This window comes from Falco biarmicus, chromosome 10 (genome assembly GCF_023638135.1).
Source record: "Falco biarmicus isolate bFalBia1 chromosome 10, bFalBia1.pri, whole genome shotgun sequence".
In the NCBI taxonomy this organism is placed as follows: Eukaryota; Metazoa; Chordata; class Aves; order Falconiformes; family Falconidae; genus Falco; species Falco biarmicus.
Genome location: NC_079297.1, coordinates 18,508,149 through 18,531,991, shown reverse-complemented (window position 1 = coordinate 18,531,991; position 23,843 = coordinate 18,508,149). Strand labels below are relative to the sequence as shown.

The window sequence follows — 23,843 nt, the reverse complement described above, 5'->3', positions numbered from 1 at the left end:
AAAGCAGAAGGTACGCTGGCTCCCTACCTTTCACCTTCTCATCCAGGAGTTTCTCAGCCAGGCTGCTCTGGTTCACCTCCTCAAACACCCTGATCGCTGTGTCCATCGTGGCGTCTTCACTGTGGCTTTCCCTCATGCAGCTGCCAGGCACGGCCAGCGAACCCTCGGAGATATTCCATCCTTCTTCCACCTGAACCTCCGACAACTTTGTCTGAAACTCCTGAACGTCTTTAGGTGCGAGACTTTGCAGTGCTCAGAAAAGGAGGGCTGCTGCATGCTCTTCCTCTGCCATTATGGGATGTCACCTGAAAATACCAGCGGTTAGAAATCACGGCTGCACCACGGTGGAGGTTTCAGAGCTGGGCACCGAGCTCATCCCATGCATTCCATTTCTTCCTGCGCTGGAAGGGCTGGGGACAGTCACCCCAGCACAGCAAGGTCACAGGGGCTGTGGGTGCTGCAGCATTTGGCACATTGGGGATGCCAAAACCACCCAAAAAAGCATCCTGGGGGTTAGTAAGCGGAGCAGGACCTGCAGCCCCTTGGGGCAGGGTCTCCCCAGTGCCAGGGACAGCCTGGTCCCCACGGCCTGAGTGGCAGGATGGCAGGGTGCTGCCTGAGATCCCCGTCCTGCGCACGGGCAGGGTTTCACTTTTTGCTGGCAGCCCAGCATCCGGCACACCCTTCCTCCTTCCCGCCACCCGGCACCTCGCCAGCCGTCCTCCGCAAAATCCCCTGGGATGGGCGGCTTCACACCCAAAGAACCCCCAGCAATAAGCCCACAAGGAAAACTGCTGTTCTGGGGGGGGAAAAGGTGGCTTTAGGGAAGTGCACTGTGGGTGCTGCAGCCCCTCTGCTGCCTCTCGCCTCCCCGGTGCTGGCAGCTCACCCTCCTCCCCACAGCAGGTCGGGGTTTGCCTGGAAAGCCACCGAGCCCCTGAATTTCTAATGCTGCCAGAGTCACCGTGCTTTGCTGGGAGTCCCAAGCCTTTTGGTGGGCTTCGTACGGAAAGTCACTGAGCTTCTCCTCCTCCCTCTTTGGGACTCCTTATTTCTGGTATCACTCTTCTCCCCATTTCCATGTCCCCTGTCTTTAGGAGACCAGTACCATCCTGCAGTTATCCGGGACCAGATCCGCCTGGAATTAGTTTCCTGTAAATTCAGAAAACCAGAGGGAAGCTGCAGTTCCTTGCAGGAACTGCCTCCTGCTGCAGCTTTCACCATGGAGCAAGGGGGACCTCTAAGGGGACCCCATCACAGGCGATGTGAAGCTAAATTTAGATGCTTGCAAAAGCACAGTAGGATAGAGAAATTAAAAATAGCTGCAGGAAACAGAGAATTAAACTGGGAGCTGTCAGAGGAAGAGGATTATCGGGGTGATGTGTATGAAAGGGAGAGGAAAAAGGAGCTGGGAACAACAGTTGCTGTCCCCATGTGACAGCTATCCTGGGGCCCATGAGGCCGTAGGAATAAAGCACCATTGTGGGTTGGAGAGCGGCACTTCTAGAAATGTCTTCAAGCTTTGGATCCAATGGAAATGAAATAGCTCGATGCCCAGAACTTGTGCTATGCCAGCCTTTAGTCTGACGTGTGCTAAGGGGCCAGCATGTGCCCTTCTTGCAGCATTAAGTCAGGCTGCCCAGCAGCTGGGTAAGAAACCAGCAGCACCAAGGTGGCTCTAGAAACTGGGAGAAGATGGAGAAGATTTTTCTGAACCAGTGCAGAACTGCGAAGGTGCCAGTGGGATGCGATACCCTACCCCATCAGCCCTTTGCTGGTGAGGCACAGGTGGCTCTGAGTGGCTGGAACTCGGTGTCCAAGCACGGGAAAAGCCTCCCTGGGCTCTGCTGGTAGAGGCCAAACAGAGCAGTGGGAATGGTGGCCTGGATGCAGGAGAAGGGGGAAAATTTGACATGGGCCAAGAAGGACCTGTGGCTTTCAGCAGGACAGAGGAATAGGAGATGCTTGGGTTGGGCTAGTACCTCAGAAAAAAAAAATGGATCAAAGATATTAAGGGCTCTGGAGAGCATTAAAGGATTTAGGAGAAGATATGACAAAATGGGATGGGAAGGAAAGATGGGATTTGCTGCAAGGAGTGATACTGCAGCTGAGAGGAGCAGCAGCAGGACACCGTGATGTTCCTACACCTCTGCCGCCTCCCAGCTGGCCAAAGTCATCCCTACGGAGGCGGCTTGGGCCCGGGGCTGCCCATACGGATGGGTGCCTGTGTGCCAACTGCAGCGGGACCCTGGGGGCCGCCCTGAGGTTCTGCCCGGGAGATATGAAGGTACCAGTGGGCTTTTGGTGCAGCAGCAAAGAGCCTGTTACTTTAGAACACAGCTGGAGCGTGGACCCTTATCAGACGTTTATGGTGGGATTTCTGTGTCAGCAACACAGAAACCAGAGAAAGGCCGTTACAGAGGGTGAGAGGACAGACACAGGCTTTGCTGGAGGGTGGCAGAAAACCCTGCTCTGTGGGAAGTCCCATCGCCCAGCTGCATCAGTGGGACCTTCTGGTCCCCCATACAAATACTTGTATCTTAAAGAAGCTGAGACTGCTCAGAGTGAAATCATTAAGGACTACTTTCAATAAAATGTTTCTTGAGAAATTATAAACCCATGTAATTGAAGGAAGAGATGAGCATTGAGCTGGAGCCCATGTAGGACATCTCCTGGCAGCGCTGCTTGGGCAGAGGGCCAGCGCCCAGGGAAATGAAGCCCACCACTCCTGGCAGTGGGTGGGGAGGCTCCAGGTGAGGTGGATCAGGGCTCTGAGGCTATTAATAGCCCCTCAGGGGCAAGTGGGCTTGTATTTTCACTGCAAGAACTTTCTGTGTAGGATGCTAAGCCTGGCAGTGCTTCAGTTGCTGCAACAACAAGCAAGCCCCCCTGCTCTGTGAGAAATGTCCTTCACCCTGCTTCCCTGGAAGTGCAGAGGTAAGGAGAAGTGGCTGCTGCCCAGATGTCCACAGGTTTTTGCATCTGTGTAGCCTGTTCCTTCCTCTCTAGCCATGGATGGGTTGTGGCTGGGGCTTTTGGAAAGGAGAAAGGATCCCCTGGGGATGCCCAGGGGTGAAATGTGTGTGTGTGTGTGTGTCCTGTGACTTGCTCTTCACGCTCCAGTTTATGAACAGGGAACCTGTGTTTTGGCTGGTGGGGGGATGTAAACCCACCCTGTGGAGGAGACAGGGGCTGGGGAACTGGGGTTGAGGCAGGTGGGGGTTTGCAGCTGAGGCTGCAGAGTACCTGCAGCTCTGTGGGGCTGGCCTTCCCACCAGGCACGATGGAAAATGCTTCAGGGGGGCATGTGGTTAGCAAAGCTGCCTTTGAGGGATGCTGGGAAAGGATGTTTTAAGGCACACTGAGAGTTTTAGGAGGGGGCGAAACAGACTTTACTGACAACACCTTGGCAGCCAAGCTTTTGCCCACAGTGCCACTGCTGTGGCAGGGCTTGTGGGGTCTGCGCTGTGTGGCTCCTGCTGCCAGGGAATGGAAGCAGCTTTGCTGGGGCAGGGCAGAGCTAGCAGGGACTTGGTTCAACCCAGATAATGTCCCTTCAGGGTTTCACAGGCTCCAAAGTGAGCCTGTTTCAGTGGCACCACGGGCTGAGCTGTGTCCATCTAGCTCAGGGTCCCTGCTCACAGCCTGTGTCATCCTGTCCCTCTTGCTTGCAGGACACAAAGTCTGGAAACAACCTTTTCTCTCTGACGGTGCAGGGCACACCATGTTTCTTCCCAGGGATGCTGCTGCCACCAAGCCCCCACCAGAGCAGGGCTTGCAGGGGGGCTCCCCAGGAGCCAGGGCTGTTCTCCCCTCCACTAACTCATCCTGGGCTACGCTGTGAGCTGAGAGCAAGAAGGAAAAACCTGCGGCATGGTTTCTAAAGATTTCCCTCTCCATCTGACCTTGAAAAAGCTGTTTTCACCTTGCCATGTCTTAATCTGAATTGCTGCTTGCTGTGCCTGTGCCGGCACTCTCCCATGCTGCGTTAGGGGGGATGTGACCCACTTGCTGCAGGAGACCCTTCCCGTGCGTGGTGCCAGGGGATTTCTGAGTGCTGCCTAGCTCTGCTGCTGCTTTCCTGGCTTCTCCCCCCCTCTACAACAAGGGAGTGAGGTTACTTGTTTTACAGCTCCTTTCCTCTGCTTCCTTTTTTCTACATTGGTAAAAATATTTTTTTCCATTTGAATTCAGAGGCATATAATATCATAAATTCAAAAAGTCTAGGGCATATGAAGGTATCATATGGGTCTGTTTATCTCCTAAGGCAGAGACAGCATGTGTGAACATAAGGAAATCACGGCCACGACGCCCTGGCCTCAGCTCATCCAGGCTCTGGGGACTGGAGCTGGCAATTTCTGCTTGCTGGAGGCTCCCTCCCCCCTCCCATGCTGCGGGAGGCACAGAGGCCGCAGCTATTTCTGCCTGATGTAGAAGTAGCAAAAAGGTTTTTGAGTCCGGTGCTCGGCTCCTGGGAGCAGAGGCTTGGGTGTCTCTCCTGCATTAAATCACAGGTTTTAATGAGCTTTGCAGAAACTCAGCCTGTCCCTGCTGCTGCCAGTAGATCAAGAGATTTGGGAGGCATTAGAGAGGCGAAGCAGCTGTTTGCAGCTGCTGGATGGTCTTGGCTGTGCCTGGCACAAGTCCCTAAAACAGCTGGGAGGGGCGGCAGGGGGGCTGGCACTGCTGGGTGTGGGACCAGACAGGCAGCAGAGGGGACAGCAGCATCGGCCACAGCTGATGCTGTCTGTGCCAGCCTGCCTCAGCCAAGCAGGATCCTGAAGCCAAGGACTACATCCAGATAACCTTGCTCATCCCTGCTCTGAGGGAATGCTGGTAGCTGCATCTGAAACCAGCCCCTCCAAGCACAGCCTTTTCTGGGAGGTCTGGGTTTCTCACATCCAGCCCCTGTGTTTTCTGCACTTTCCTTCAAAAACAGTTTTTCTTTACGGTGGGATTTAATCAGCCTGAGTATTTGTAAGCAGAGATGCACACTGCCTTGGCTCTTGTGGGCAGTCTGGCAGAACCAGAGAGGGTCAGTAAAGAAAATACCGATTTTCTTTGGAGTTTCTGCCCTTCCGCACTGAGTATGTTTGTGGCTGAGCTGTTGCTTGGCTGCTGTTTATGGGAGAGAGGAAAACACAGCAGCTGCAGAATTAAAGTGGGTTGTTCTGCAAGTGGCTGAGCTGACAAAGTTGTTTCTTCCTGGGATTCTGGGTATAATGTCCTTAAGATGTCCACACTTTCTACCAAGTAGCATGAAGCTGGTCAGTGGGTCCCAAATAACTGTATGGAGGAAGATGGGCACGCATCACATAACCTGATTTACTTAGGAAATAAGGGCTAAAAGAGTTCTAGCCAGTCTCAGGATCTGGTTGCAGTCTGGGGTATGAGCAGGGTTTGACCCCAGTGATGTGAATTTGGGACCCATGGCCGGCTGGCAGAGGGGAAGTGGTGGCAGGGGGGGTGCTGGCTTTTGACCAACACATTGCGAAGTGCCGGTGCGGCTGAGGAGGAGGAGGAGGCTGTGTCTGGCACAGCCTGGCTGGGTGTCTGACAGGGCTCCGCAGCGGGACCGGGCTGTGTGCCCAGCTCCAACCTGGCCTTGGGCTGCCTGCCGTCCTTCACAGACCTGGCACCAGATCTGTAAGGGGAGCCGGACCCCAGCCTGCTGGGGCAAGGGAGGGTTTGGGGAGAAGGGAAGCAGAACTGGCACAAAACTACCCCAAGGCACAGTGTTCTAGCTTCCTCCATCCATCATGCAGAGCTTTTCCTTGGCAAGGCACACTGCCACTCCTTAACTCACTGCTGGGAGACTGTCACACTTGGAAACCCCTTATCCTGGCGAGGGGAGCCCCGTACACCTTTTTTCCTCTTGTCTACACACAAGCATCCCAATTTATTGGGCTCTCCCCCCATTTTCCCCGGTGTGTTCCCCCACTCCTTTGTGGCTATATTCACTGCAATTGCTGCAAACCCAGGTGGGCTTTGGAGGGGTGAGCGAAGCGGGAGGGGGGTCAGTGTTGCAGGCACAGTCCTGAACTGCTGAGCCAGCAAGCCAAATAGCAGGGGCTGTGAGATGCAGCTGGCCTGCCTTAACCGCCCGCCAGCCCCCCTCAGCATCCTGCTCCCCCTTTCCCACCTCCACCCCCCCACCCCCCCCAAAGTCCCAGCCCTTCCCTCCGGATTGGAGCGCTGCCTCCCCCCTCCTTCCCTGCTCTCCATCTTCATGCAGTCTGCAGAGGTGCATTGTGGGAAACTCCCAAGTTTCCCCCCACCCTCCTTGCTCTGCCTCCCTCCCTCCTCTCTGCGCAAGAGCCAGCTCCCAAGGTGTGACCGGTGCAGGCGGCCGGAGGACAGGAGGTAAGGGCTGCTGCCTCCGCCGCGCACGCTGGCACCCGGTGGGTGAGGGGACAGAGCTGCCAGGGGTCCCTAGCTGTCACGGCCAGCTCAGCGTCCCTGCTTGGGGTGACATAGCAAAACAGAGGCGCAGATCCACCTGGCCAAGGTGAGTGCCTGCCTCCTTGCAGCTGCTCGGGGGGAGGCCGGGGATGCCAAGCCGGCTGGCTTGGGAGAGCATTCCCACACAGCCTCCCCGTAAACACCCGACAGTGCTGCTTTCCCACCTGAAATAACGAGCGGAGCAGGGATGGCTGGCCCCAAGCAGCTCCCTTCCCACCCCAGCTCCCCGCTCCTGCTCCCTGAAGGTCAGGCAGCCAGGGAAGGCGTTTCCGCCGCTGCCTCCGCGTACCTGCTGTCTGCTCTGCTGCCTCGGCGGGATGGGATGTGCCGTGCTTGCCCGGTCGGTCCGAGCTGGGCTGGCCACCGCTGGCTGCCAAGGGGTTCAGCCAGGGGACCGGGCTGGCCACCGCTGGCTGCCAAGGGGTTCAGCCAGGGGGATGGCAGCTGGCCTGGGATGGAGACGGGGGTTTGGTGCTGCAGGAGGGCTCTGAGCGTGGAAAAGCGGAGTCGGCCATGTGCCGGAAACAGGGCTGCTGGGAGGGAGGAGGGGAGGCAAGGCAGCATCCCCGGCTGAAACCTCCCAGCCTCGGCAGCAAAGCCTGTACACGTCCCCGAAAGGTTTCCATCAGGCTTCCAGCTGCTTTTCCTCTCCCATCTCCATGGGCGGTGGTATTTGTTTGCCTCTCGCTCTGCCTGGATGGGTTTAACGTCTCCGCTTTGTTGCTGTCAGTCTGGAGGCAAAGCGTGGCTGGGCACAGCCAGCAGCCCTGGCCGTTAGCCTTCCCCTTTCCCAAGGAAGGAGCTGGGGGTTGCTCTGTTGGGCAGAGGTGCTTGGAGATCAAAAGGGGTATCCTTTGCTATGGCCCCCTGGCTGGTGTTGGAAAGGAGCTCACAAAGGGAAATCTGCCCAAAAAAGCCTGAAATGGAGGGAGGACAGAGGCAATAGCACCTGTTAAGCTGTGGGGAGGTGGCACCAAATGGGTAGGAGGGAGGAGGACACTAGACCAGGGCTCCTGTATCCAGGTGTGTGTGCTTCCAGGCATGAAATGGATGGGGGATGTCTTGGGCTTTTCAGTCTGATGTCCCTGCCTCTGCACAGCTATGTTTGGCCATGCCTGTGTGTTTGCAGAGACCTGTTGATTTGGTCCCTGCTCCTGTTTAGGGTCACTTCTGGGGGGGGGGGGCGGGGAGCAGAGGAAAAGGACTTTTATTGTTGAATTGAGGTAAGCCCACTGAAACTTTGGCATTGGGGCAATGGGAGGAAGCCCTCCCTGTCGCAGCCCTGTTTTTCTGGGTGGGGCTTGGGCAGGATGCTGTCGGGAGAGGGAGGATGGACTTATGCTGGATTGAGCTCCCTGCTCCATCTCGGGACTGACCTCCAAAAGTCTGACCTTCACAGGTTTGACCTTCAGCATTTTCCATCTTTCTGTTTTCAGCCACAGTGTCCAACACCAGTCTCTAACCCTGTGATATTGTGGTAGGATGGGGGAAGAAAATCCAGAATCCCCTTAAATGCAGATATTCATCCCTCTGCATCCATTCCCTCCGCTGGGAGGCTGCCAGGACCGGGGGCTACTGAGCGCCCTGCCACACTCTCCCCATCCTTGATCATGTGCGAGGGCAGGGGGATGGGGCAGAGGGGAGGGATGGAGCTCTCTGAGCAAGCATTTCTGTGCTGGAGGAGCTTTGGCCATCCTTCCCTAGATCCTTCCCAGTTTTCTGCAGGGAGGGAGAGTGCTCTGGTTTTGTCGCACCAGGAAAACGATGGGCTTTACCCCAGAGCGTGCCAGGAGCCTCCACAGAAGGTCACTGCCTCGGGCTGAATGGGCCCTTTGCCTGCCTGCAGTGGCTTCTTACATTTCAGCTGCAAAGCAACAGTTTTCAGGCTGATGCCTGCAGATCTGTGGGCTGGCAGATTCAGGACTTGTCTCTGCACATGCAGAATTGCCTCCTTGGTGGCCGCATCATGAACGGGGGGGTGATGCCGTGAGAGCCTGGTGCAGTCCTGCATTGGTCAAATGGGATGGGTTTAGGATACCCAGAAACTGAAGAGAGTTGTTAAATTTGCTGCTGCTTACTGCACTGGTTGGGGCTGTTTTACTGTATCAGAGATACCCTGATCTTCTTTGCTTGTGGATACTAAATTTGAGAGATACAGGACCCACTGACTGTCAGGAAGAGGCCGCAGCAGCTCTGTTGCAGAAGGCTGGTTTCCTTTCTGTCTGGCTACCGGCTCCTGGCTGCCTGGGGTGCAGCACCCCAAATGGGGAGCATCTGTCCTCTTGCCGAAGGCAGTTTCCCAAGTGCTGGCAGGCTCAGTACAAAGAGCAGGGCTCTGTGGTGGAAAGGGAGTTGTTCACCCTTCTCCAAGAGGCAGAAAGGAAGCATGAAACATTTGCTGACCCTGCCACAACGTTATTCCTAAGATGACATCGTGGTGCTGAGCAGAATTGAGTTGTGCTGCACGGCCCCAGCCGGGGTGTTAGGGTGGATGTTGTGGGGAATTGCTGATTTATTTATTCCCTGGGGAGACCTGAGCGTTTTGGGAGTGGCAGTAACCTCCCTCCTGGAGCAAGCAGCTCTCTGGCAGGATGGCTGAGCAGAGCCGAAGGCGGTGCAGACCTCCAGGTGGTGGAGAGGGTGTCACTGGTGCCGAGCTATGAAGTTCTGGTTGGAAGTGTGATAATTAGCTTTGCAATAGCAGGGCTGCAACAGGAGGCTGCTGGGCCAGCTTCTGCTGGGGCTGTGGGGCCCTGGTGGCCTCCCTTCTGATCTTACAGGAGGTGCCAGCCCATCCTCAGGAAGGGATTTGCCACCTATCGGTGCAGTAGCTTATCCCCAGTGCCACAGAGTTGCTGGCATTGAATTGTTGGCTCTGGGAGAGCTAGAAAAGCACTATAAAGAAGCAAAATGAGAGTGTTTGTGAAATATTGAGTGTGGCAAAAGCCAAGATGTGGGGAGGTGCCCAGGGTAGGATGCAGGGGTGGCACAGCAGCCTGGGATGCGGGATACACACAGAGGTTCTGTGGTTCATGCTGCTGGCTGCGCATCTTCCACTGCATCGCCTGAATCGCTCCCCGTTGAAACTACCTCAGTGCTTTGACCCAGTGTCCTGTCAAACAGCTGCCATAGGGGAAAAAAAAAGTCATCCAGAGAAGATCCTTTCCCTTGTTCCCCTAAATTTCTGTCTTCGGGTAAGTGATGCTCCATCCTGTCAGGGAGAGGCTTAAGATCTAACATCTCATTGGTTTTTTGAAGGGTAAAAGCTACCATCTTGTTCCACCACAAAAAAATGGAGCTATAAAGTGGGAAAACACTGTTTGATTTTGTGTCTGAGGGGGGGCTCAAAGCCAGGAGTAAAGTTGGGACAGCACAGCAAAGTGAGGGGCTCTGAAATTGTTCTAGTTATGATAGTCCCCCTTCGGGGGCCTGTGCAGCATGTTACAACCCTGAGAAGCCAGGTTTTGAAGCAGAAGGACATTGTCAACCTAATCTCCCTGAAGTATTTTCAGATTATCTCTAGTTCTAGAAATGGTTTTGCTGTGAACTGCAGCTGAGAGTGCAGCTGGTCCCGCTGCATCACCAGTGCTGGTGGCACTTGAGCAGGTGACCGGTCAGGTGGCTGAGCCTTGCCAGGTGTGAATTCTCCTATGAACAGTGGGTCAGGACCATGCCAGCTGTAACTCGGTGCCCACACATAGGGGCATCAGTCAGAGCACGTGATTGTGTCTCACACTCTCCAGTGGTGCCAGTCTTGTATTTCCCAAGGCTGTTCTGGTAATGCTTTCCTGATTTCTGCCGTGTGTTGGGGCAGCCCTGAGCTGAGGCGTGAGAAGGGGCTTTGTGCCGGTCGTGTGTCTGTGCCAGCGTGGTGCTGGGGTGGTGAGTTGCCCCTTTGGGACCGTCCATGGCAAGCACTGGTGGAGGAGGGAAGGAGTGGGCTCGGTTGGGGTTTTTTGGCAGCAGCCTGTATAGTGTTAACGGAGTTGTGGGCAGGAAGCTGAAGTGAACTCCAAGTGCTTTTCAAGCTGTGTGGCTGCAGAGAAATGGCTGGTTCTGGGTCTGTGAGGTGCCCTGGAAGGAGCTTTTGTGGGTGGTGCAGCAGGAAATGTGCAAAGGGAGCTCACCGTGGGGCTGCTGAAGGGCAGGGTGAGGCTGCAGCAAGTTGTCCTTCCCTTGATGCTGCAGGTTTAAGGGCAGAGTCAGTCAGTTTTACCATTTCTCATGGTTCTTATTGCTTTATTTTCACATAGGGCAAGAGAAGATAACAGAACAGAGATGTCAATGTGTTTTTCTATGTACATGGCTGTGTACAGGCAGAGTGCCTGAACAGTGTAAGTTAGAGCTGTGTTTTGGGCTTAAAAACCCAAAAGGACAAAAGCAAAACCTCTAGCAGGGATATGGGATGTGTGTCCCTGCATTGTCACCTCCACCTCACAAAATAAAATGTCTGTGGTGCCCATCCCAGTGAGATCTTTGGGGTCAGGACAAGCATGGCTCACAGGCATGACGCTTAGCTCGGACCTTATCTGCAGAGGTCATGGTGTAGAAAAGGACTGTTTAGCCTTTTTCTGAGCTTGTGCTGGTGGGGAATGAATTGAGACTGGCTGTGGGGCTCCAAAATGCTGTGTCACCTGCATGGGGAGTGTGGTTGGGCTGTGGCAGGGCAGCCTTTGGAGAAGACACTGGCACCTGTGTTGGAAGCTGGCATTTTGCCTCCTCTCTGTGCAGCTGGTGGCCCACTGGTGTACCCAGGCTCTGCACCCCCCAGCCATTCCCTTTGCAGATGTGAAGCAAAGCCAGTTTTGCTGGGCAGCAGGACCCTGTCCTGTTCCCACACCTCACCATGGTGCCAGGTATAGCCTGACCTTTGAATGCTGATGCATCACCCAGGCTGGGAGAGACATTTGCTGTGTCTCGGTGGCACAGGGAGCAAGGAGTAGGGTCTTGCAAGGCTGGCCATGCTCTGGGGCTGTGTGAGTGATGGTTGCAGTTCTGGTCATTGCCAGGACCAGCAGGACAGGTGAGGAGAACGCTGGGTCTGGGTGCAGCCGCAGGACTGACGCAGCCGTAGAGGCTTTGCTGGCAAATCTCCCGCTGTGGCAGCGATCTGAAGCTGCTGCTGCTGCCTGTGAAAATACTTTCAGCATCTGACGCTCTCCACATCAAGACTCAAAGGGTTGGTTTGAGAGGGAAATGTTTAATCCAGGGCTGGGGGGAGGGATGTGGGGGGTAGCAAACAACAGATTGGGAAAAGGATTCATAAATATCTCATCAGAGTGAAGTGGGTCAGCAGCGTTTACTGTAACTTGGTGCTGCTGTCTCCAAGGCTTGGCTTGGGGGAGGGATGGCACACGCAGCCATCTCCCTGCGCCGCCTGGTCCTGGTGCACTCTGGCTGTTTAAAAGTGTCTATGATGAGTAACTCACGCTATTGCTGTGCTTGCATGGTGTTTTGTCACATTTGCTGTGCATTGCGTCAGGAGTGGGGAGCCAAAATAGACCGTAAGGGAGCTAAAATCCTCCTTGGGGAGCTGCCCACGGCAGCTGAACGAACACAAGCTCCTTATGTAAAGCTTTTTTAATATTTATGGTAATACTGAGAGGCACTGCATTACCTCATCTGTCTTCACAGCACTTCTTGAAGATGGGGAGGAAGGCTTAGTCACACTACTCTGCTGCCACTTACCCTAGGTCCTTGCCTGGCATCTCATTGCCTTTAGTGTGTTTATTCCCCTGGCAGCTCAGAACGGGGGAGAAGTGCCGTTTGTCCCCGTTGGAAACGGGGAGTTGAAGCACTGGGGAAAAAAGCGCTGCCCAGCTGCAGGAGGAGGCTGGAATGGGGCAGGGCACTGAACACAAATCCTTCCAGCCCTGACCCATCACTCCCCATGCAGCAGAGGAAATGGGCACAGACCCCTGAGGACACTTTTTCCAAGGACAGTGTCTGGTCCTCCAAGCTGCATTACCTGGGGGTTAGACAAGAAGGTCAAGGGCTCAAGCTTTGACCCCCTTGGAGCCATCAGTACTTTGGGGAGGGGGGGGGGGGGGGAAGTTGGGCCTTGCCTATCTTTGATCTCTCTTCACTGATGCTACCCACAAGCCCTCTGCGGGCTTGCTGATGCAGCATGAGAAGCCTGACCAGCCATGATGGCCGTTACCTGTGGGATGGGCAGAGCACCGGGGAAGAATCTCCCCTTGCTGGGCCAGAGAAACCTTTGGCTGTGCAGGCTGGTATTTCTTTATGGAGAGCAAAGGTCTGTTTGTTGTGTGCACAAGTTAATGAGCAAGATGGAAAGTGAGGCCTCCTCGTTTCCTGCAAAGCACGGCTGCTGCGCAAGCTCAGCCTCCCACAGATGAGCCACTGCTCATCCCTCCCCTCCACCGCGCTAGCAGTCTGCATCTGCTGTGGGCTGGGGATGAGTGCCCCGGGGAACAGGTGAGTGGGGTGCTAGGATGTGTCAGGCAAGGCATTTCCAGAAGCGATGGGGGCCTGGTCAGTCTAAACTGTTGGGTCTGAGTCTGGCCAGGCACTTGGAGTTCAGCCTGGAGCAGAGGCAGTACTCCAGGAGTAACTGGGAAAATGGAAGAGGGCATCTCTGGAGAAACAATTGGTGAAATGGGGTTTTTGTGGCCAAAGGAAGGGAAGGCAGGGACGAAAGCTACTGAACAGCTCCAATGAAGATACTAAAAGAAGTAGGGCTACATAAATGAAAAGACATGACTAACTGATGATTCTCCTTGGGTTTCCAGAAGCAGTGGGATGCCTCGGTGACTAATACAAACCCTGTGATGGGCAGAGGTGCTACATTTCAGCCAGTGAGTTTAAGGTGAAGCTCATGGGGGGGAGGGGGGGCCGAAAGTAGGGCTAGCCTGGTGTGAGTCAGCAAGTTGATTCTATTTTCTACTGTAAAATAAGTCAGAAGTGTGATTCCAGCTCTGCCTTCAGCTAGCAGCTGTGGAGGGACAAATCCTGGTGGCTTTGGTTGTTTTTGGTTTTTGTGTGTTTTTTTTTTTTAAATAGGCTTTGATGGTTTCTTGCGTGGTATTCAATTGAGCTAACCAGGACTTGCACCCCTCCTGTAGTCTGCTCCTTTCAGCCTATGCCCACAGGCCCTCCTTGTCTGAACAATCTTCCAAGCCACTATGGTGCACGGAGGCATTTGCTGATCTCTGGGAGAAGGAAGGTGAACAGTCTTCAGCTTCAGGCTCTTAGGAGGGACACCCCAAACCCTGAGCCTGTGGCTCCCTGAAATAATCCCTTCTCCAGCACAATGTGCCTGACGGCACCCTGGTTTTTTCATTTTGCCATAACAAGTGGCAATGAACCAGCACTGCCCTGTGGCCAGTAACCCCAGACCTCTTTGGAGAGGCCTTAGAATGTCAGAACAGGCTGCCTTTTACTTGGCACTTTCCTCAGCACATCACGAACTCCTCAGCCACGTGCTCCAGCTGACTTTCCTCTGACCATTTCAGTCAAGATCTCTTTGGTGATGGTAATGCTTCCTATGACCATGCTGTCTTCCATCCGAGGGTCTCACATTGGTGAGTTCAGCCCCCTGTATCACACTGATTTCCACTGAAGGTGAGAGTGCATGACACGCAAAGGTCACAGAGGAAGCCTGCAGCAGCACTTGATCCCCCCAGTAACACCCCTGGTTTCTAACAGTCCCAGTCATTTCAGCTCATTGCTGCCTTGCCTTTTGCAGTCAGAACACGGCTGCTTTTTTCCCTTTTCAGGAAGTGACGTATTTTCAGGTGCCTCTTTGAAGTGGCCAAATTCTAATTTTAATTATTTACATGTGCAGTTTGCCACAGGAACAAAATCTGTGCTCTCGGTCCAAAATTACCTGCTCTCCACCTACCAGCTGGTGCCGGCGCCTGAGCCTGTGATGGTGATTCGGTCCTGTGAGCCAGCTTTGGCAGGTGCAAATTGTACTCGCCAAGGGAAGCTGCCTGTGAAGAGGGCCGTTTTCTGTCCCTCGGAAAGCCAGCTTGGTCTTAAATGACCGAATGCAGACATGCCAGCTGAGACTTACAGAGCCTGCTGAAGGCACCTGAAATTAATTGGTATTCAGCATATATTCTGCCTCCATGACACTGAAAACCTTTCGCTGTGTGGGTGTAGGAGCAGTTGACTGAAGAATATGAGGACTGCGTTGGGTGGTGTGTTCTCAGGTTCAAAGTCTTCCTGTAGCTTCAGGAAGGAGGGGCCTGATCCCGAGAGGCAAAAGCCACCTCTTCCAGCACTGCTGAGTGCTTTCGGCTCTTGCTGACTTCCAGCTGTGTCATTTCAAAGGGAATTCAGAGTGGGTTTGGTTGCTTGCCTTGTCTCCTTGCGGACAACCTCTGTCCCCAACCCATGAGCGTTAAGCAGACTGCTGCCATGCCTGGCTCAAGTGATGCAGAGTTACGGGACGGTCCTTGCCATGGTTCAGCTGCTTCAGGCTAAGGCGTTTGGGGCTGACAGCAGAGATAAGGCAGGAAGGAGCAGTGATGCTTGCCTGGTAATAGGGACCCATTTAATGCTTTGCTCAAATACCAACACAGGCCATGATACTTAAGAGAATGGGGCTTTGGTATTTAGAACTCTCCTTTTTGCCCCAAAAAGGCAAATCTTCATGCCTTTTTTCCAGACAGGTAGGAATGACAAAGGAGTGAAGGGGAGATTAGGGGGTAAGGAAGAAGATTTGAGGATATAGGTCTTTTCTGCCATCTTTGGCTCTTTCTGCACAGCATTGTTACAGGTTGGGCATGGTCAGTAGCTATATCTAAGACTGATGTTTTCAACTGGAGGACACCTGGAGTGTGTGGATGGACCTTTCTTGGAAGTATAAATTCAGATACATAACCCTGCTGTGTTGGTTGAATTCTTTCTTGCTGGTGGTGTCACAGTTGAGGACCCGATGGAGACTGTCTCCTTTTCACGGAGAAGGGAGAAACCCTGATGTGTGTGCCCTGTGCTCAGCACTGCTGTGACCCCAGGCACATCGGTGCTGGGCAGCTTCCCACCGCACCCCAGACGCCAACCCTCTAGCAGCTGCTCAAGTCTCACAGAGGTGCTGGCTGTCCCTTCCAGCTTGAAACAGCGAGGGGAAGGTTATGGGGCTGGGGGTGGTCTGTGCAGAGGGAAGAGGACCTGCTAATGGTGATATGGTAAAGCAAGCACTGAGTCATCTGCTCAGTTCGGTGCAGGATGGATGCAGGTTTCATCTCTGCACACAGGAGACGGATGAATAGATGTATTTGCTGGGGGTGGGGTGGAGGGGTGGTGAGGCAGAAAAGGTGCCCTTTGGGGAGCTGGGGAAAGCTGCTCCTCACGTCGGCCCTGTTGCTTTGGCTGAGGCCAGCTTGTTGCACTGGGTGAGTCTGACTGCACTGACCTTGAGAGCTACAACAACCAGAAGCATCCCAGGAGAGCTGTGATGTTTGTGTGCTGCTGCTTGCAGCAGCAGGAATTTGGAAGTCTTGTCTTTTCCTTTTTTCCTTTTTCTCCATGATCACTGGTTTCTTGATCTCTGCTCCCTCTTCCCAGCCTGGGAAAGAGCTGGTTAGTGGCTGGCAAGTGAAAACCTCCCTGAAAAGGCAGAGGTTGTTAAACAAAGAAACAGCTGGGGGGAGCAGGGAAGGGAGGGAATTAAATCTCTTTCCCACAAAACCTTATTCCCAAGTGCTGCTGTCTGTGTAGGAGGCAGGGGGGGAGGAATGGGTAGACAGGCAGAGACAGCAATTGAAGAGGAGAGAGAAGGGAGGAATAAATAGATGTGAGGAGCTATAAAGAAGAAAGCAAAGGTAGAGAAACATGCCATTAGAGAAAAAACTTTGTGATGGAATGAGGGAAGAGGAGGAGACAAAGGGCTGGGGAAAATACCCTCATACCTGTATGTGCAGGCTGTTTTTGAAAATGAGGAAAGCACTTTTATTTTCAGCCTGTGGGACATAAAGGTGCTTAAAGATGAGCACATGGTCATGCCCTTTAAAGCACAGGACTGAAAGGGAAGGAGAGTGAAAGGAAAGAAGGGATGATACCCAAGGTAGGGAGTCTGCCTGGGAGGTAGCTAATAACGTGCAGGAGAGGGTTAGGTGCTATGATGGAAGAGGATGTGCTGCCCAGAGCACCCTGGGTCTGGAGGAGAGGAGGTTGGCACGAATGGCTGCAGGCCAGCATGATGCTGACCTGGGCAGTGGCTCTGGTGGCCATGCTGCAGCCATTGGGGGCAGAAAAGGTGCTGAGCTTCTCTGGTGTGGTGTTTGACCGCAGCAGCTCAAGCAAGCCAAAGGGTCTGGAGAGATGCTGGGCAGTTCTGTGGCTAGTTCCAGTGATGGCAAACCACTGACTGAAAGTCCTTTCATGTGTATGCTGAAGAAATGCTGGTCTTTATTTTGGGCTTAGTTTGGTTTCTAAATCTTTTAAAACCTTTTCTAACCTTCACGAGAGGCTTGCACTGCTTTTAGTGGAAACTCATTTAGAAATCAAAAGATTCTTTCATGAGCTGTTTGCAGCAGTGCAGGGCACAGCTGCGGGACAAAGCTCCATGGTGCAGCATAAGCTCTGAGCAAAACCAGCTTTCCTGCTTCCAGGAATCTGGAAACCAGATATGATCAAGGAGGAGTGCAGATAAACTGTGAGGTGCTTGGGCTGTGCAGAGCCCTCACTTCTCAAAGAGGCCAGTTTGCCCTTTTGGTGATTTACCCCGCCACTTCTGTGGGCTGCACATAGCTTTCCTAGGGAAAGCAGCAGAAGTGTAACACTTGGTTCATGTAGTATAACCACACAAATACTAGAGAGTGTGTGAGTAGCCCAGCTAATTGATATCAAAGCAACTAAGCAGGTAATTTAATATTTATGGCGTGATGAATCTGACTCTCCCTGCTTTAACCTCCAAGCCTTCTCCAGTCTTGGGCTCCACGTACTATTTCTTTGTGTCACCATTGTACCAGATGTCAAATGAGGAACTGCCCACCTTTCAGACAGCCTTTTCAGTATATGGCATACTGGTGTCGTGGTCACCATGCCTGGTGCAGCATGAGAGCTAAGGACAGACACTACTTCAGTGCTGCGGTTCCCTCTGCCAACTCCCGTTGACTGTCCTTGAAGACGATGGTGGCCATCAAACAAGAGCATACAAGGGAGGGCAGGAAAGGGTTGGGGGGAGCTTCTAACTCATACCAAGCCATAAGATGTTGCCCAGCTTTGCTCTGATCCCAAACCTGGCATTTTCTATGAGTAGGTTTCCTCCAGGCCAGTGTTTTTGCCTAGATGAAGATTATACCACCACATTTGTTAGCTTGTTTCCCAGAATGGTCAGCAGCATAGACCATTGCTGCAACCCTGGGACCTTCTTCCTGCCTGTCATTAAAGGAGCGATCTGCACTCTGAGCTGCTTTGAAAGAAGCATCTATCTGTAGAGGTTTTTGAGGAGCCTCTTTATTTCTAAATCCAGACAGCTAATATGCTCGTATTTCACTTAGCGGGCAGAAAGCTCTTGGCAGGCTGCTGGCAGCCCTGAAGGTCAGCAGGGGGGTAATGAAGCAGGCAACTCGGCTCTGACTGTTGCCTCCTGTTTACTCATAATTTCCCAAGCTCAAAGTTGACGTGGTGCTGCTTGATGGCAAGCTGCCCGGCAGGGGTATAGCCATGGGAGCTCCTTCTGGCTCACCCTGCTTAGATTGCCTAGGGAGGCTTGCTGGGGTGATGGTTTCGGTGTGCTTTTTAACCCTTTGAAGACCACTTTGTTTGCTGGATTCTCTGGGTGGAGCCACTGCTTTTCTCAGTTCCCTGGGGAAAATGGCTCCAGCCCATCGCCTGCAGTACACCTAGCATCCTGCTCAGCTCTGTAGGCAAGCCCAGCTAACCACTGCAAGGAGGAGATGGCAGTGAGATCCCTCCATCACTGTGAGATCCAGCTTTACAGTAAATTCATGCGGTTGCGCTGCAGTCAATAACACTGGTTTGCACCAGCTGAGGATCTGGCGCTTGCCTTATTTTGCTGTAGCTGCACCAGAAACACTGACAGCAATAATCCTTATAGCTCTGATACCTGTGATAACTGAGGAACTAATCCTGGGGTTTTTTTGTGCAGTACCCATCTGGATGCAGACTATCACACGAGATCACGTATTAACCACTGCCTAAGCTTAACTTGGGATAATGCTGCAAAAGGAAGGGTAGAGGGTGAGAGAGCAGGGAGGAGCTCTTGATCTGCTTTCTCATAGAACAAAATGTTCTCTCCTTACCCAGGAGGAAGGGAGCTGTGGTGAGCAACTGATAAGTAAGATTTATTTGTTTGGACATGAGTATCTCCCATCACTGACAAATGACATTGCATACATGGCCAGGATGGATTTGATTGCACACGGAGCCTAGTTGTGGCAGCCGTAGACAATAGTCAGTCCAACTTGTTTGATGTTCTTGCAGGTGCAGGCACTGTAGGAGATGCTTTGAATGCAGCTCACAGTTACTAAAGAAAAAGACAACATTTTTTTTTCCCAGTTTTGTCTTCTGTGTTGCCTCCAGGTAGAGCGGCATTGGCTTGCTCTGTCCTTTTGCTCACCTCTCATTGCTCTGCTTCCTCTTCCAGGTGCTGTATCATGTCCAGATAGGACACTGCCAGTGTGACAGTCATCCCAGGACATCTGTTCTGAGGGGTTGAGCTCAGGTGGCTCCTCTGCTTTCTCCAGCAGCCAGGCACCAGAGAAGAGCTGGGATAGCCCCGTGCACGTGGCATCCGGTCACTACCCACAGCACTCGGAGGGATGGATTCCAAAGGCAATGTCCGAAGTGGAAACAAACCCGACGCCAAGGCCCCCAGCTCTGGAAAGCCAGAAAAGCCCAACCCTGGGCCTGCCACGAATGCAGACAAGAAGGAGATCCCCAAAGAGCAGCCTGCTCCTGCCACTGCCACCTCTGCCACCAAGAAAGCGGGTGGTGATGCCGCCGTTGTGAACAACCACAGCAGCCTGAAACCCAGCCCTGCCACCACGGAGACACAAGAGGCTACCAGCCAGTCCCCTGACTCTGACCACAAGGGAAGCAGCTCTGAGGAGTCACCAGGCAGCATCTTCGACAACATGAAGCCCTTGATCATCATCGGAGGAGTGGCGGTGGCTGCACTCGCTGTGATTGTGGGAGTGGCGTTCCTAGCCCGGAAAAAATGAAGACCGAGACGGGGTGGGGATGAGAAACCCAACCCAGCTGTACAGCTCCTTTTGAGACAAATGCATGCAGAAAAATTCTATACATATCTCTCTATATATATATCTAGAGTGAGCTAGATAGGTCAACAAACACCAACTGCAACTCCAAGAGTCTTGTTCAAGACAACTGTGCCAGTTTGACCCGGTGTGGGTAACTCCATGCACTCAGTGTGTTCTTTCATGTAATATATCTTGGCTTATACCACTGTGTATAGATTACAGCTTCTCCTGATCAGTGTAAATGACGGTGTCCCCTCCCCTCCCCTGCTGTCCTCCCTGGGAGACACCCCCACCTCTCTTGCAGTCCCCTGTTTTCAAGTCTGAAGTGTTCTACGTCCCATCCAGAGTCCCTGCTTTGTGTTTTGGTTCGTTTGGTTTGTTTTTAAGTTGGGTTGTGGTAAAGAAGGGGAGGCAGAGCCTAGTGCTAAGGCCCAGTTTGCCTGTCACTGTGTTGGGCTGGTGTTCCATGCCGGGGAAGCAATGGGCAATTGCAGGCAGAAGGCAGCTGCCTGATCAAACAGCAAAGCGTGATCCCTAATAGGTGTCTTGTGTACCTGCTGCTCATCAACCCACCTTTTAAAAACCCAACTCGAAAGTGCCCCAGAGAAAACAGGCTGGCTGCAGCTGGAGGCGGAGGCTGCAGCATGGTGGAGCTGAGCAGCAACTTGGGACATGGCATCAAGTCATTTCTTGGGCTGAGCTGCCAGGGGAGCGAGCAGCAGGGCTGTGCTCTGACCGACAGCACAGGCAGCAGTGCACGGAGATACCTCGCGAAGTCCTGTGCTGACCTTGGGCAGGCAGCAGCTGCCACCTGCTTGGTTTCTTGCACGTTGGCAGGCAACCTGCGGGCTCTCGTGGCTTGCCGAGGTCATATGGGCAGCGTGTGGGGATAGAGAGACTTTGTTTTGGATCTAGTATTTCCTAAAGTTAGGCTGGGCTTTGCAGGATGCTATGGCCTCAGCCCAAACTCCCTTGAGGTCAGCTGGACTCTCACTGTTCATTTCTCTGGGCTTTGGATCAGGCCTTTCACGTGATTATTTTTTTTTTCCCCACTGAAGACTATGCTCTCTTGGTACATGAGAAGGTAGAAAAATGGGAGACATGAGCTGGTTTTAGGGACAGAGAGCACATGGACCCCATGAGAATAACACTGACCTGCTTTATACCAGGGAAACCCTGTTCAAGGGCACTGGAAGCCCACCTGTCGTGGGGGAACTGCTTACCTCCTTCCTGTGGCAGTAGCAGGGATTTGTGATTCCTCCACGATTGGGAAATGGAAACAAATTCCCAGCCCTCTGGAGCAGCCTGGTTTCATGGGTGAGTACCTTGGCTCTAAAGCCAGACCTTGCAAGGGGGAGAAGGAAGGCAGGTGATGAGAGAGGCTGTTTAGTGCATCAGCTGATGCCCTTCTGGTGGGCAGAACTTATTCTGAAAGCTTCCATTAGACGACTCTTGACTGCTGTGCTACTGCAAAAAAAAGTCTTACAAGAAACACCTTACATCTCATTTTTAAATTAGGTCAGAGATTAGATGAGGTCAGAACCACAGAGCCTTGAGCTCGGTGGCAGTTGCAGCCTGTGGGCAGGGTTTTATAGTGATAAGCAAGAGGTGGTGACAGTTCAGTTAGAGAGCCTAAGCCATACACCTTTAAGTGAGCCTGGATGTATACATTCAGTGGGTACAGGGCTAGAGAAAGGTGTAAGTTCCTCAGGGTCTGCCTCTGCAGTGTCTGCTTCTGGCAGGATTACTGGATAAGATGGTAGATGTGTACAACCCTATCTGGCAATTCTCTTGGCTCATGTCTGTCTGTCTTACCTCAGAATTTGGCCTGCTGAATGCACATGGCTTCCCCAAACAACAGTTTTTTTTGATGCGGCCTGGCCATGCCTATGGTGGACTTTGTCATCCTCTTTTCCCCTTTTTGTCATTTGCTCATGGAGTATTCCCAAAGGTGCCCAGCCTCTGGGAGTGTCAGATGCTGTCTTCTGAACAACAGCATGCTGCAAAAAGCTGGAGTCTAATGCCTACCTCTACCAGTAAAGAGCCAGGGCTGGGCATGTTGGTTTTTTTGGAATGAGTGCTACAGCCCCAGGTGAAATCCTGCAGCTTAAAGCACTCTGCATGTATTGTGGATGTGACTCCTTGCAGCAGTGTGTCACAGCCTGGAGAATTTACCCGATTTGAAGCAGAAGGGTCTGTGGCGGGGTATTGCTATAATGCCACTTTCTCTAGAGAACTGATTTCCCCTCACCCAGTTTTGCAGATAGTCAAAGGTTATTTTTAGGGGCGAGAGTGGAGGGCAAACAATAGTGAAGGAATAGGAAAGGTATTTGGAAAGCAGAGATGTGAGAGAACGTAGCTCAGCAGCAGTGCTAGCACAGCTCCCTGGCAGTGACTGTGGCAGGGCTTTGCAAGAGGACACAGTGAGGCTGCTGCATCCACACATGGGGTCTGGGAGTGCTGCAGAGCCCCTGGACCCTGGCAGTGCCCGAGGCATGTCCTTTTGCCAGACTGGGGAGGGACCCCATTGCATACCAGCTCCCCCTGCTCCTGCTTGCACCCTGAACTGTGCATTCTGGTTCCCCACAAGAGAAATGTGAGTGCACAAGTCAGAAGCAAACCGCAGTATGGTCCTGCCAGGAACCTGATCTCCGTGACTGAGGGGCCTGTGCCCACTGGGTACCGAGTAATGCATCCAAATTACAGGGCATGGATGTGGGGATGGCTATTCCTGGGCTCCTCTTCCCTCAGATCTCTGAAGCACAAAGCTCTTGGCTGTAGGGAAATTTTGCTTAGGTCACTCATGAGGAAGGGAAACCAGTCGCTCCTGCTCTGATTCATGTTTTGCCAAAGCAAGTTGGTGACTTTCAGACAGTAACTTCCATTTTCAAGTGGGAGCTCTGTCAACAAGAGACACCTCTACCTGTCCTGTCTGCTCTCTCCCTCTCCGACCTGGGCACAGATTATTTGTTTTAGCAGTGGGTGACGACATTGCAGAGAGGGCATCTATCTATTCTGTCCTGGCCAGCATAGATAGATACAAGGGGAGGAAAGAGGAACACTTGCTTCATTTGAGTCTCCTATTTTGCATTCTAAAGTGTTTTTATTTCCCTGACTTAACCTTTGACAACTTCTAGAAGCGGGAAAAAACAGTTCTCAGCCAACATGAGCCTTAACTATTTCTGTCCACCTCCAACCCCCCCTGCCCTTAGAGCACTCAGATGCAAGGCCAATTTCATCCAGAAATACACCACAGAGCTGGTGATGGGACCGCAGCTCACCAGCTGGGTATGTAACCGCACGTGAACCCTCCCCAGGCAGTGAACATCGTGTGTCCCATTCCTAAAGGGTTTTCCACTTACTGTCATCACCTAGCGTTGCTGTCTGCTGTCCAGATTCACTACCTGGAACCCACCTCTTTGGCAGTTCGGTTTGGAAAACACCTGTGTTTGTGTGTATGTGTATATACACCGCCCTGCCTTGAAGAATATTCTGCATATGTATGTATACATACATGTATGTTTATATGACTGCAGCTGGGGGTGGGGAGAACCAACCCAACCTGGGGATGACCCTTCATTTGTTCCCCTGCATTCACACAAAGTGTCCGTGATGTCTTTTTTGTGCCATTTGCATCATGCCATGCAGCACCTGAACTCCTTTTTTTGTCCTGGTTTCTTCTTAGTGCAAAGAATGTATGGCTAGTGAACTGCTGAATGTACGATGTGCCCATTTGTGCTAGAAGCTCAAAATTACTGTTCCCTTCCCTGGATAGTAGTGTGGGCTACTCGCTTTAAAATAAGGCACTTCTAGACTATACTGAACTAACTATACTGGACTGTGTTGTAGTGCTTTTCGAAGTGTGGGTCTAGTGTTGATTTGAGTCGGGTAGATCAAGCGTAGATGTCATACAAGCTCCTAAGCCGGGGCAACGCACTCCAGTCCTGACTTGCAAATGACATCCTCTTAGCAAACACTTCCTGTTCTGCCTTAATGTGCCAGGCTGTGCAGTGGTTTCATTTTGAGGAAGAAAAAAAAAAAATAATCCAGCGAGAACTAGGCTGAGAAGAGCAAATTCACCTCTCTCAGAATTGAAGTGAGATTGAAACCAAATTTGTCAAAGCAGACGGCTTAAATGACTGAACTCGCTGTGCTAAATAAATAGTTGTCTTTTCTCGTACTGAG

The 23,843-nt window shown here is 52.6% G+C and overlaps 2 protein-coding genes across 7 annotated transcripts in view; one reads left to right on the top strand and one right to left on the bottom strand.

Annotated features, from left to right (window-relative positions):
• Positions 1 to 6,853, bottom strand: part of LOC130155795 (NACHT, LRR and PYD domains-containing protein 3-like) — an 11,834-nt gene extending 4,981 nt beyond the window's left edge. Inside the window, exons 1-3 of one of the 2 annotated variants that reach the window (XM_056353483.1) lie at positions 6,752 to 6,853; positions 965 to 1,152; positions 28 to 305 (exon numbers count right to left, since the gene is read on the bottom strand). In XM_056353483.1, the coding sequence (XP_056209458.1) occupies positions 28 to 136 (109 nt within the window). In that variant the 5' untranslated portion in view covers positions 137 to 305; positions 965 to 1,152; positions 6,752 to 6,853. Of the gene's footprint in view, positions 1 to 27; positions 306 to 889; positions 907 to 964; positions 1,153 to 6,751 lie in introns of those variants that run through there. The other variant, XM_056353484.1, reaches the window with a different exon arrangement.
• On the top strand, positions 6,248 to 23,843 carry CEND1 (cell cycle exit and neuronal differentiation 1). Of its 5 annotated transcripts, none has more exons than XM_056353550.1 (2): positions 6,248 to 6,363; positions 19,043 to 23,843. In XM_056353550.1, the coding sequence occupies exon 2, from the start codon at positions 19,218 to 19,220 to the stop codon at positions 19,617 to 19,619; it is 402 nt and encodes a 133-aa protein (XP_056209525.1). In that variant the 5' UTR covers positions 6,248 to 6,363; positions 19,043 to 19,217; the 3' UTR covers positions 19,620 to 23,843. The 5 variants fall into 5 exon arrangements, with proteins under 5 accessions (XP_056209525.1, XP_056209526.1, XP_056209524.1 ...); XM_056353551.1 differs by lacking the exon at positions 6,248 to 6,363 and adding an exon at positions 6,377 to 6,508; XM_056353549.1 differs by lacking the exon at positions 6,248 to 6,363 and adding an exon at positions 12,813 to 12,900.